This window comes from Procambarus clarkii, chromosome 5, assembly GCF_040958095.1.
Source record: "Procambarus clarkii isolate CNS0578487 chromosome 5, FALCON_Pclarkii_2.0, whole genome shotgun sequence".
Lineage (NCBI taxonomy): Eukaryota > Metazoa > Arthropoda > Malacostraca > Decapoda > Cambaridae > Procambarus > Procambarus clarkii.
In genome coordinates this window covers 20,062,210-20,073,771 of record NC_091154.1, presented here as the reverse complement: position 1 = coordinate 20,073,771, position 11,562 = coordinate 20,062,210, and the positions used below count along the sequence as shown (strand labels likewise).

The window sequence follows — 11,562 nt, the reverse complement described above, 5'->3', positions numbered from 1 at the left end:
GGGTAAATTAGTGCATAATATAGTGAGAGGAGAGCAGAGTTAGGAACATAATATCTGATTTTGGAGAGTATACCAACTGTCTTAGAGACTTTCTTAGTTATGTGTTGAATGTGGGTGCTGAAGTTGAGTCTCTTGTCTAGGAATAGGCCAAGAAACTTGCCATCATCTTTATTACTGATGTTAATGTTGTCTATCTGTAGCTGAATTGCATTTGATGATTTGCTTCCAAATAAGATGTAGTAAGTCTTTTCGATGTTTAATGTTAGTTTGTTCGTTGACATCCATAAGTGGACTTTTTTTAATTCATTATTCACAACATTATTTAGTGTATGTGGGTTGAGGTTTGAATAGATAAGAGTAGTATCGTCAGCAAACAGTATAGGTTTGAGAATATTAGAGACATTAGGCAGATCGTTTATATATATAAGAAATAGAAGAGGTCCTAAGATGCTGCCCTGTGGCACTCCAACGGTAATTGGTAGAGTGGACGAAGTTGTATCATTGATGGTTATATATTGGTGTCTGTCACTAAGATAGGATCGGATGTAGTCAAGGGCAAGGCCTCGGATTCCATAATGCTGGAGTTTAAGTAAGAGGTAGTTGTGATTAACAGTATCAAAGGCTTTTCTTAGGTCAATGAAGAGTCCAATCGGAAACTCATTTTTGTCAAGGGCTGAGTAGATAACGTCAAGGAGACTAATGATTGCATCGTTGGTGCTCTTTTGGGACCGAAAGCCAAACTGGCAGGGGCTGAGTATGTCGAATTTTACGAGGTAGGAATAGAGCTGTTTGTAAATAATTTTTTCAAATATTTTTGATAGAATGGGTAGATTTGATATTGGTCTATAATTGTTTATGTCCGCCGGATTGCCTCCTTTATGGACTGGCGTTACTCTTGCTTTTTTGAGGATATCAGGGAAGGTGTGACACTCTATAGATTTGTTGAACAGTAGTGCTATGGGTGGGGCAAGGGCATGGGAGGCTCTCTTGTACACAATGGACGGAATTTCACTGGTGTTCCCTGCCTTGGTTTTTAGAGAGTGTATGATGGACACAACATCTGCCGGGCTGATTGGTGAAAGGAGAAGAGAGTTTGGATAGCTGCCTGAGAGATATGTGTTAATATGTGTCTGAGTCTGTGGGATTTTACTGGCAAGATTAGCACCAACCGATGAAAAGAAACTATTAAATTCATTTGCCATTTCTAAATCAGTTGACGGTATATCCCCATCCTTGTAGAGTTTTATTTGGTTATGTGAGTGTTGTTTAGTTCCTAGGATACTAGAGATTGTTTTCCAAGTGCTCTTCATGTTGCCTTTTGCTTCATTGAATCTATTCACATAATATGAAAGTTTTGCCTTTCTTATGATACTGGTAAGCATTGATGAGTACCTTTTAGCTACTTCCTTAAAACTAGGCCAATCCTAAGTTTCTTTTCATATTGATGTTTCTTGTTGATTGAGTTGAGAATGCCACTTGTGAGCCATGGATTGTTTAATCTTTTGTCAGTTACTTGCTTGGTAAGAAGGGGACAATGAAGGTTGTAGAGGCTTAGAGTTTTGGAGAGGAAGAGGTTGGCTAATGAATTTATATCCGGGGTATTATTGAATTCAGAATCCCAGTTAATATTGTGAAGTGCATCTGTAAGATTGCCTAAAGCTGATTCACTGTGTAGCCTAAATGAAAGTTTCTTGCTTTTTGGTGGTGTTATGTCCATGTTCGCTATGAGAAAGGTAGGATAGTGGTCAGTTGTTCTGTCGTAGATTATACCAGATACAAGGGGAGCTGTTATGTTTGTCCATATGTGGTCCAAGGTAGTGGCTGATGTTTGAGTGACTCGGGTAGGTTTGGTGATTGTGGGGATTAGCATACAGGAGTTCATGCTGTTAAGGAAATAGTCAACTTGAGAGCAATTTTGTTGACCCAGGTCAATATTAAAGTCTCCTCCCAGAATGATGTGGTTTTTGTTGAGATTGTTGTTTATAATAAGATTCCTTAGGTTGTCTGAGAAAGAAGCTATGTTAGTATTGGGAAATCTATAGATGGCTCCAATAGTCAAAGAGGATTTAAGGGATTTAATTGTAAACTGAGCAAAAGTATATTCACAGTAGTCATCTCTGTCACTAATGACACTGTTGCAGATAAATGTATCTCGGTAATATATAGCTGTGCCACCACCATTTTTATTAGGCCTACAGTTATGAATGGCTTTATAACCAGCTAAGTTGTAGAGTTGGGTATAGTCTTTATTTAGCCAAGTTTCTGTTAAAATAATGAACGATAGGTTAGTACCTAGTGCTGTGAGTAATGCATTTATATCGTCAAAATGTTTACCAAGTGATCTAACATTTTGGTTATAAACTGATAGACAGGTGCTATTTTGGAGTTTGTTTTTAGCCTGGTGTGCTGTGAAATACTTGCAATAATGATGATCAATGTGCTGGTTGGTATAGATATGAGACAGAAGATTTTGATCAGGATCAATATCAGTGTGCATAGAGATGCAGAGGGATCACGATACAAGATACACGATAAAGCAAAACACAAGAATAAAAGCAAATACAATAAAATAGCAACAATTTAGAAGTAAAATAAAGATCCAATAGATAGCCAGGGAGGACACAGAAGTTACATAAAATAAAAAACAAAAAAATCAGTAAAGACTGACAATATAAATGTAAAATAAAAAAAATAAGAAAATAATTATTATAAAGTAAAATGATCTTGAAGATAATTAGCCTAGCAATGGTTAATTAAAATCCTATAATTGGTATGAACCTAAGAAAACAGTGAGCTCAAATAGATAATTCCGAGAGAGAGAAAAACAAGATGACATGTAAATCTAATTAAATCTTGAAATTCACTCTAATATAAATAATAAGGAGATAAGGAGAAGGGTTAAAATGTCAAAAACTTTATTCATTGAATACTTAAAGCTATAATTATGACTATATGGACTATTAAAAAAGAGAGAGGGAAGTATGGGTCCAAGACCTCTTCCTGTTACACAACTTGGGTGTGGAACAAGTAATTATCAAAAGAAGGCACCATGCCGGGAAGGCTATGTAGCAGTAAGGCAGTGAGATGAGGCAGCTACTTATTTGAGGAATGCTTATTTTATTTACCTTATAAGCTGAGGCAACTTATTTTATTTGAGGAATACTCAGCTGATTCCTCTACATTTAGCATGGAACAAATTTGTGTCCAAGACCTCTTCCTGTTACACAATTTGGCTGTGTGTAACCAAACTAGAAATGCTCTACAAATCAAGGGACCCAGAATGTGGAATGATCTCCCGTATCATGTCAGAGGCTGTATGTACCTCTCTCAACCAGTTTAAGAGTAAAACCAAGTACTACCTAATTAACTCATGTAACCTAACTTACCCCCTAAATGTCAACCCATGTCTTGCTATTTTTTAAACAATGCTGTTCACCAACGTGTACAATTGCTGATTTATGCTATATTAACCCCCCTTTTTGTATTTTTTATTCCTTCTTTCAACACAATTTACACCTAATCCCGATTACTATTAAGTTTTAGTCTGTGAACAAACAGTATTGTTTGAAAATAGCAAGACATGGGTTGACATTTAGGAGGTGTAGGTTACGTGGAGTTCATTAGGTAGAACTTAGTTTTTCTCTTAAACTGGTTGAGAGAGGTACAATCTTTGACATGATTGGGAAAGTCATTCCACATTCTGGGTCCCTTGATTTGTAGAGCATTTCTAGTTTGTTTAGTCGTACTCTTGGAATATCAAATAGGTATTTGTTTCTAGTGAGGTGTTCATAGGTTCTGTTACAACCTTCTAGGAAGCATTAAGGTCTGGATTGGCATTACAGTTCAGTTTGAAATATATAGAGTACACTTGAGAGGATGTGCAGTGACTTAATGTCTAACATATTCAAACATTTAAGTAAGGGTACCGAGTGCTGTCTGGGGCCAGAGTTTGTTATTGTTCTAATAGCAGATTTATGTTGAGTAATTAGAGGACGCAAATGATTTTGGGTAGTAGAACCCTAAGCACAAATACCATAATTGAGATAAGGATAGATGAGGGAGTAATAGAGAGTCACCAGGGCAGGGCGAGGTACATAATATCTGATCTTAGAAAGAATGCCAACAGTTTTAGAAACTTTGTTTGCTATATTTTGAATGTGTCCCTGGAAATTCAGCTTGTTATCGATGAGAACACCAAAGAATTTACCATCTACTTTGTTACTAATTTGAATATTGTTTAATCTAAGATTAATTTGATCCGAGGATTTATTACCAAACAAAATATAGAAAGGTTTATCAATGTTAAGGGTGAGTTTGTTAGCAGTTAGCCAAAGATGGACTTTATTTTGTTCAGTATTCACTGTGACATTCAGAGTAAAAGGGTTAGACTGGAGAAAATGAAGGTTGGGTCATCAGCAATTAAAATTGGTTTGAGGGATCAGAGGCATTTGGAAGGTCATTAATATAGATGAGAAAGAGGAGAGGGCCCAGTATGCTGCCCTGAGGAACACCAATGTTGATGGGTAGGGTGGGAGAAATGGAATTATTCACAGAAACATACTGGAGCCTGTCAGTAAAGTACGTCTGAAGGTATTGGAGAGAGTGACCTTTGACTCCATAATGATGTAATTTAAGAAAGTTTTGGTGGTTGTCAGTGTCCAAAGCCTTACGTAGGTTAATAAATAACCCAACTAAATTAATAATAATTTATATATGAGAACAAACCAATTTTTAATACACAGTATATTAAAATTGATGAATGCGTCTGGGAAGGACGGCCGCTGCTTTAAACAGCCTTTTAGCAGTGCCCGTGGTACAGTGGTAAGACACTCACCTGGCGTTTTGTGAGCACTTTGGCTTGGGTTCGAATTCTGGCCTGGCAGGATTGACCGGGCGCCAATCCTTAATACTGTAGCCTCTGTTCACTCAGCAATGAATCGGTACCTGGTTGTTAAACGATTCGGCGAATCATATTCCGGGGAAAATTAGGATTAAGGACCTGCCTGAAACGCCACGTGTGCTAGTGGCTTTAAAAGAATGTAAAAACTCTTGTATGTCAATAAACCCTTAGTATGAGAATGGGTTGGGGATTGTGAGCCGAGAATGGAGCCACCTGCACTCCAGGACAGGTGTGCAATATAAACAGCTGCTCACCAAAATGTGTAATATAAACTCAAAACAGTTAGCTGCTAACTGTTCATGGGTAAATAATACAGATTATATATATATTTTGACATTATTAGGCGATGCTGTGGTCACACGCTGAACAGCAGTGCTGTGCGCTCATACTGCGTGCGCCGGCCTTTGTTGCTCACTCACTACTGAGGCTCCAACACCCGGGAATGTGGACTACGATTTTTTTAAAGATGGCGTCTGTTTACAAGAGCCCTGAGGAAACCTATGTAAACCCCATGTAGCCGCGGGAGTTTTGAGTGGAACGTGAAAAATAAAAATACCCGGAGGCGCATTGCGCAAACCAGACGTGGGCCTGCAAGCGCGTTGCGCAGTTTAAGGGTTAATATGAAGCACCATAAGTAATTTCTCTTTTCAGCTTTAGTTTTTTGTCCCAAACTTCCTTAGAAACAAAGTATTTACTTAAATTTGGTGGTAGTATATAATTTCCTTCTGTGTAATGCTCTCCCAGCTCAGATCTAACATTTGGAGCGTTGAAATACTGCAAACTTTTTCAATTAATTCTGGTAGTTTTGGGGGTTTTCCAGTCAATAGTCACTTTAAGGATGGGGTTTAGTGACTCACAACTGTCATTAGTCCATAACTTATCCATTTTGCCTTTTGCGTGAGGTACACTCACACACACAATTCCATAGAGAGGATTACAAACGGCTATCAAAATAATCATTGAACTTTGGGTATTTTTAAAAGTAACATATTAGATTGTTGATTCCTCTTTCAAACTGATCCTCACAATCACTTCTTGCTAGTCCAGGTTTACCAACAAATTTCATTTGGATACAAATCCTCTCGGTGTTTGTACAACCAATATTATTACAATAACAATGTTACCTTCAGAAAACCACACATAAGTGCTTTTCTTAAAGCGATTTCCTGATCACTACCAATCATCACGTTCTAGTTCTGCAATACCTCAAATCTTACCTTACTGACAGGCTCCAGTATGTTTCTGTGAATAATTCAATTTCTCCCACCCTACCCATCAACATCGGTGTTCCTCAGGGCAGCATACTTGGCCCTCTCCTCTTTCTCATCTATATTAATGACCTTTCAAATGCCTCCCAACACCTCAAACCAATTCTTTTTGCTGACGACACAACCTTTATTTACTCCAGTCCTGACCCCCTTGCTCTAAATGCCACAGTAAATACTGAGCTAAATAAAGTCCATCTTTGGCTAACTGCCAACAAACTCACCCTTAACATTGACAAAACTTTCTATATTCTGTTTGGCAATAAATCCTCTAATCAAATAAATCTCAGAATAAATAATACCCAAATTTGTAACAAATTAGATGGCAAATTCCTTGGTGTTCTCTTTGACCACAAGCTGAATTTCCAGGGACACATTCTAAATATATAAAAAAAAGTTTCAAAAACTGTTGGCATTCTTTCTAAGATCAGATATTATGTACCACGCCCTGCCCTGGTGACTCTCTATTACTCCCTTATCTATCCATACCTCAACTATGGTATTTGTGCTTGGGGTTCTACTACCCAAAATCATTTACGTCCTCTAATTACTCAACACAAAGCTGCTATTAGGACAATATCCAACTCTAGCCCCAGACATCACTCGGTACCCCTACTCAAATCTCTGAATATGCTAGATATTAAGTCCCTGCACATTCTCTCATGTGTATTATACATATATAAAACGCTGAACTGTAATGCCAATCCTGACCTCAAAAGCTTCATTGGAGGTTGTAACAGAACCCATGAGCACCACACCAGAAACAAATACAGTTTTGATATTCCAAGAGTACGACTTAATCAAACCAGAAATGCTCTACAAATCAAGGGACCCAGAATGTGGAATGACCTTCCCAACCATGTTAAAGACTGTACCTCTCTCAACCAGTTTAAGTTAAAAACGAATCACTACCTAATAAATTCCCTGTAACCTACCTTACCCCTCTATTGTCAACCAATATCTGTTTGTTTTTTTCAACAACGCTGTTTGTCGACCTAATTGAATTTTTGTGCTGCTTTTTCAGCCATGTTCCCCCCTTTCTTTTTTTTATTTTTATTTGTTCACAACACATTTTATACTTTAAACTCAATTAGTATTAAGTTTTAGTCTTTAATGTTTTTCCTGCCCGAAATGCTTTGTGTAATAGTGGCTTTAGGCATTGTATGTACTAGCTCTATCTATAACTCCATCAACTTTGTATCCTACCTTGTATGTATTACCTTACCTGAATAAAATAATTAATATAATTTAATAATTAATTTAAAAAAGTTATTAATACAGTCTGCGAGTTTGCTGCTTAGGTGGGAGAAAAATGATGTCTCGTATTCACCATCCCAGTGTAAATACGTGGGCCCGAGGAATATAGGGTTGCTTGATGTTTCTTTTATTATTACAGTAGTGTTCTTGTACACAATTGTTGTTAAATAACAAGGGCCAAGAGTGATAGTCCTGTCAACACCGATGACATTAGGGTTTTCTTGTCCTGCAGCACACAAATGTTGTTTGAAATCTTCAAATTGTTCCTTGGAATACATTGTCACACAAAGCACTTTGTTCTTTGTGTTAATTATCTCCTGAACATAATCATGAGTATCTATCATGCTAATTACATTTAAAACGTCATCAGCAACAAGGTGCCTATGGATAGGTTTGCGTTCCTTTTCCTTGTCATGGTATTTTTTTACTCCTTACCTCTTGGAAGTATCTTGGGGCTAAACCTGTTTCTTCCATAAGCATATTCTGATAAACCTCTCGTGGAGGTTGGATCTTAACCACCTTGCCTATATTTTCTAAAATTTTGGGCCTGGTCCGAACATATGGAGTGTTTATTTTGTGAATTACCATGCATCGTCTCTCCTGTTTGCTTGCCAGAGTATTCTACAATACCTACAGACTCCAGCTCTTTAATAACAGTTACTCTTTTTTTAAAGCTTTCCTGACCTTTGAGGACTGCAGGGAATGTCCACTTGGTTGTCAACAATATTTGAGTTTGTTGGTTTACATCCATGAGTGGACCTTTTAAATTAATTATTTACATTATTATTTAGTGCGTTTGGGTTGGGGTCTAAATAGATGAAGGTAGTATCGTCAGTATACTTATCTTTACAGTTACTGGAAGTATCTAAGTATCAACTCAAGTATCTTTACACTTGAGTTAAAGTTTAGTAGCTATTTTCTAGACCATTTCTTAAGTTTGTTCAGGTCGTCTTGTAGTCTCTATTTTACTGTCTTTATCCTTCTCACAATTTTGGCTTCATCATAATGCCGCCAGAGGCCAACGAAGATGAAATTCACATGAAATGTATTGTTACCATCAATACCTCAGTGAATACTGAGCTAAATAAGAACACTGCTTTTTCCCCCAAAAAAAGCGGTGGGTTTTCTGAGGGAAGAAAACGTGTGTCTGAGAGTGTGTCTAACCGCCCAAGCTGCGCGCGCAATGAGCCAAGGTTATAAGCTCTGCCCGCAGACTGGGTTTGCTTGATGAGAGTATTCCTGGTCGCAGGGAAAGAATTTCAGCATTATTGTGCGGTAACGCAGATGGCAGTCACCGAACAAAGTGCGCAATTGTTGGGAAATCTGCCAACCCCAGAGCATTAAAAAACTTCATGAGCAGACTTCCTGTCGTCTACTACAACACAAAAAATGCCAGGTTCACACAGATTGTTTTTGAAGATTGGTTCCAGAATCACTTTTGTAAAGAAGTAATAAAGCATCAGCTCAATGAGCATGACATTCGTCTTGCTAATGTAGAGGCAATGCGATTGATTAATAATGACCCAGCTCATCCCATTGCTAAATTAACATCACCTGATGGCAAAATAACATGTATGGCTTTATCACCAAACACTACATCTCTAATACAGCCCATGGATCAGGGGGTTATCTATGCTCTCAAACGGCTTTATAAGAGAGCTATGAATGTAGACATTATGGAAGTTGTGCTCTCTGAGGAAGATGAGAGGCTTAATAAGGATACAAGGGCTAATAGAACACTATAAAACTTCAAGAAATATTCAATTAAAGGAGCCATTTACAACTTACTCAAACAATGGAACGAGTTGAAGGTCACCACATTAAAGAATACATGGAATAACATTCTGAGTCCGATACCTGGTGAGAATGAAGACGAAGATGACTATGATTTTGAGGGCTTTGATAATGTGATTTTTGAGACATTAAGAGATGCTGGCGAGGAAGATTTACAACTTTCTGATGTGACTGAGTGGTTAGATAATGATGCTGATGATCCAGGTTGTGGTGAATTAACTGATGATGAGATTATCCAGTATGTTACTGGCAATGCTGATGAGGATGTGGAAGAGTAGGATGATAGCGTGTTACGCATTCCATATGCTGAATCAATGCAAAGGTTTAACAATCTGCTTGATTTGGTTGTTGTAACTGATAATGAAGAGCTGGCTGATTATTAAATAAATAAATAAATGTTTATTTGTTTATTCAGGTAAGGTACATACATACAAGAGATTTTTACAAAAACTGCTAGGTTCATAGATAGAGCTGGTACATACAATGCCTAAAGCCACTATTACGCAAAGCGTTTCGGGCAGGAAAAACATTAAAGACGAAAACTTAATACTAATGGAGTTGAAAGTATAAAATGTGTTGAGAACAAATAAAAATAAAAATAAGTAAGGGGGGAACATGGCTGAAAAAGCAGCACAAATATAATTAGGTTGACAAACAGCGGTGTTTAAAAAAAAAAAACATACATGGGTTGACAACAGAGGGGTAAGGTAGGTTACAGGGAATTTATTAGGTAGTGATTCGTTTTTATCTTAAATTGGTTGGGAGAGGTACTGTCTTTAACATGGTTGGGAAGATCATTCCACATTCTGGGTCCCTTGATTTGTAGAGCATTTCTAGTTTGATTAAGTCGTACTCTTGGAATATCAAAACTGTATTTGTTTCTGGTGTGGTGCTCATGGGTTCTGTTACAACCTCCAATGAAGCTTTTGAGGTCAGGATTGGCATTACACTTCAGCGTTTTATATATGTATAATACACATGAGAGAATGTGCAGTGACTTAATATCTAACATATTCAGAGATTTGAGTAGGGGTACCGAGTGATGTCTGGGGCTAGAGTTGGATATTGTCCTAATAGCAGCTTTGTGTTGAGTAATTAGAGGACGTAAATGATTTTGGGTAGTAGAGCCCCAAGCACAAATACCATAGTTGAGATAAGGATAGATGAGGGAGTAATAGAGAGTCACCAGGGCAGGGCGAGGTACATAATATCTGATCTCAGAAAGAATGCCAACAGTTTTTGAAACTTTTTTTTATATATTTAGAATATGTCCCTGGAAATTCAGCTTGTGGTCAACGAGAACGCCAAGGAATTTGCCATCTAATTTGTTACAAATTTGGGTATTGTTTATTCTGAGATTTATTTGATTAGAGGATTTATTGCCAAACAGAATATAGAAAGTTTTGTCAATGTTAAGGGTGAGTTTGTTGGCAGTTAGCCAAAGATGGACTTTATTTAGCTCAGTATTTACTGTGGCATTTAGAGCAAGGGGGTCAGGACTGGAGTAAATGAAGGTTGTGTCGTCAGCAAATAGAACTGGTTTGAGATGTTGGGAGGCATTTGGAAGGTCATTAATATAGATGAGAAAGAGGAGAGGGCCAAGTATGCTGCCCTGAGGAACACCGATGTTGATAGGTAGGGTGGGAGAAATTGAATTATTCAAAGAAACATACTGGAGCCTGTCAGTAAGGTAAGACTTGAGGTATTGTAGGGAGTGTCCTCTGACTCCATAATGATGTAATTTAAGAAGGTTTTGGTGGTTGACAGTGTCAAAAGCCTTACGCAGGCCCACAAATTACCCAACAGGAAACTCATTTTTATCAAGAGCTAAGTGAATCATACTAATAAGTGCATCGTTAGTGCTTTTTTTGGGTCTGAAGCCATATTGACAACAGCTAAGTATATTGTGTTTGGCTAGATAAGAGTAAAGCTGCTTGTAGATTAGTTTTTCAAATATTTTTGACAAGTTAGGCAAGATTGATATGGGTCTGTAGTTGTTAACATATGTGGGATCACCACATTTGTAGACAGGGGTTACTCTCGTTTTTTTTAGAATATCTGGAAAGGTTTGGAGTTCAAGTGACTTGTTGAAGAGCAAAGCAATAGCAGGGGCTAAAGATCTGGAGGCTTTTTTGTAAATTAAAGTTGGTATCTCCTCAAGGGCACTAGACTTGGTTTTATTTATTTATTTATTTATTTATTTATTTATTTATTTATTTATTTATTTATTTATTTATTTATTTATTTATATACAAGAAGGTACATTGGGTTTGTGAGAATACATTGGATAGTACAGTATTTACATTCTTGTAAAGCCACTAGTACGCACAGCGTTTCGGGCAGGTC

At 37.4% G+C, this 11,562-nt stretch overlaps 1 protein-coding gene across 1 annotated transcript; it reads left to right on the top strand.

The window, feature by feature from the left end:
• Positions 1–8,427: 8,427 nt before the first annotated feature.
• Positions 8,428–9,494, top strand: LOC138351280 (tigger transposable element-derived protein 7-like). Its single transcript, XM_069302916.1, has 3 exons — positions 8,428–8,539; positions 8,707–8,982; positions 9,193–9,494. The coding sequence occupies exons 1-3, from the start codon at positions 8,428–8,430 to the stop codon at positions 9,492–9,494; spliced, it is 690 nt and encodes a 229-aa protein (XP_069159017.1).
• Positions 9,495–11,562: the final 2,068 nt, after the last annotated feature.

What these genes read in the sequence shown, in the direction of transcription:
- LOC138351280 (XM_069302916.1), top strand. Translation starts at nt 8,428, where the DNA reads ATGCCGCCAGAGGCCAACGAAGATGAAATTCACATGAAATGTATTGTT. An exon ending in TTTTTCCCCCAAAAAAAGCG is followed by an intron (nt 8,540 to 8,706) that starts GTGGGTTTTCTG and finishes GCGGTAACGCAG; the next exon opens with ATGGCAGTCACCGAACAAAG. An exon ending in TAAATTAACATCACCTGATG is followed by an intron (nt 8,983 to 9,192) that starts GCAAAATAACAT and finishes ATTCAATTAAAG; the next exon opens with GAGCCATTTACAACTTACTC.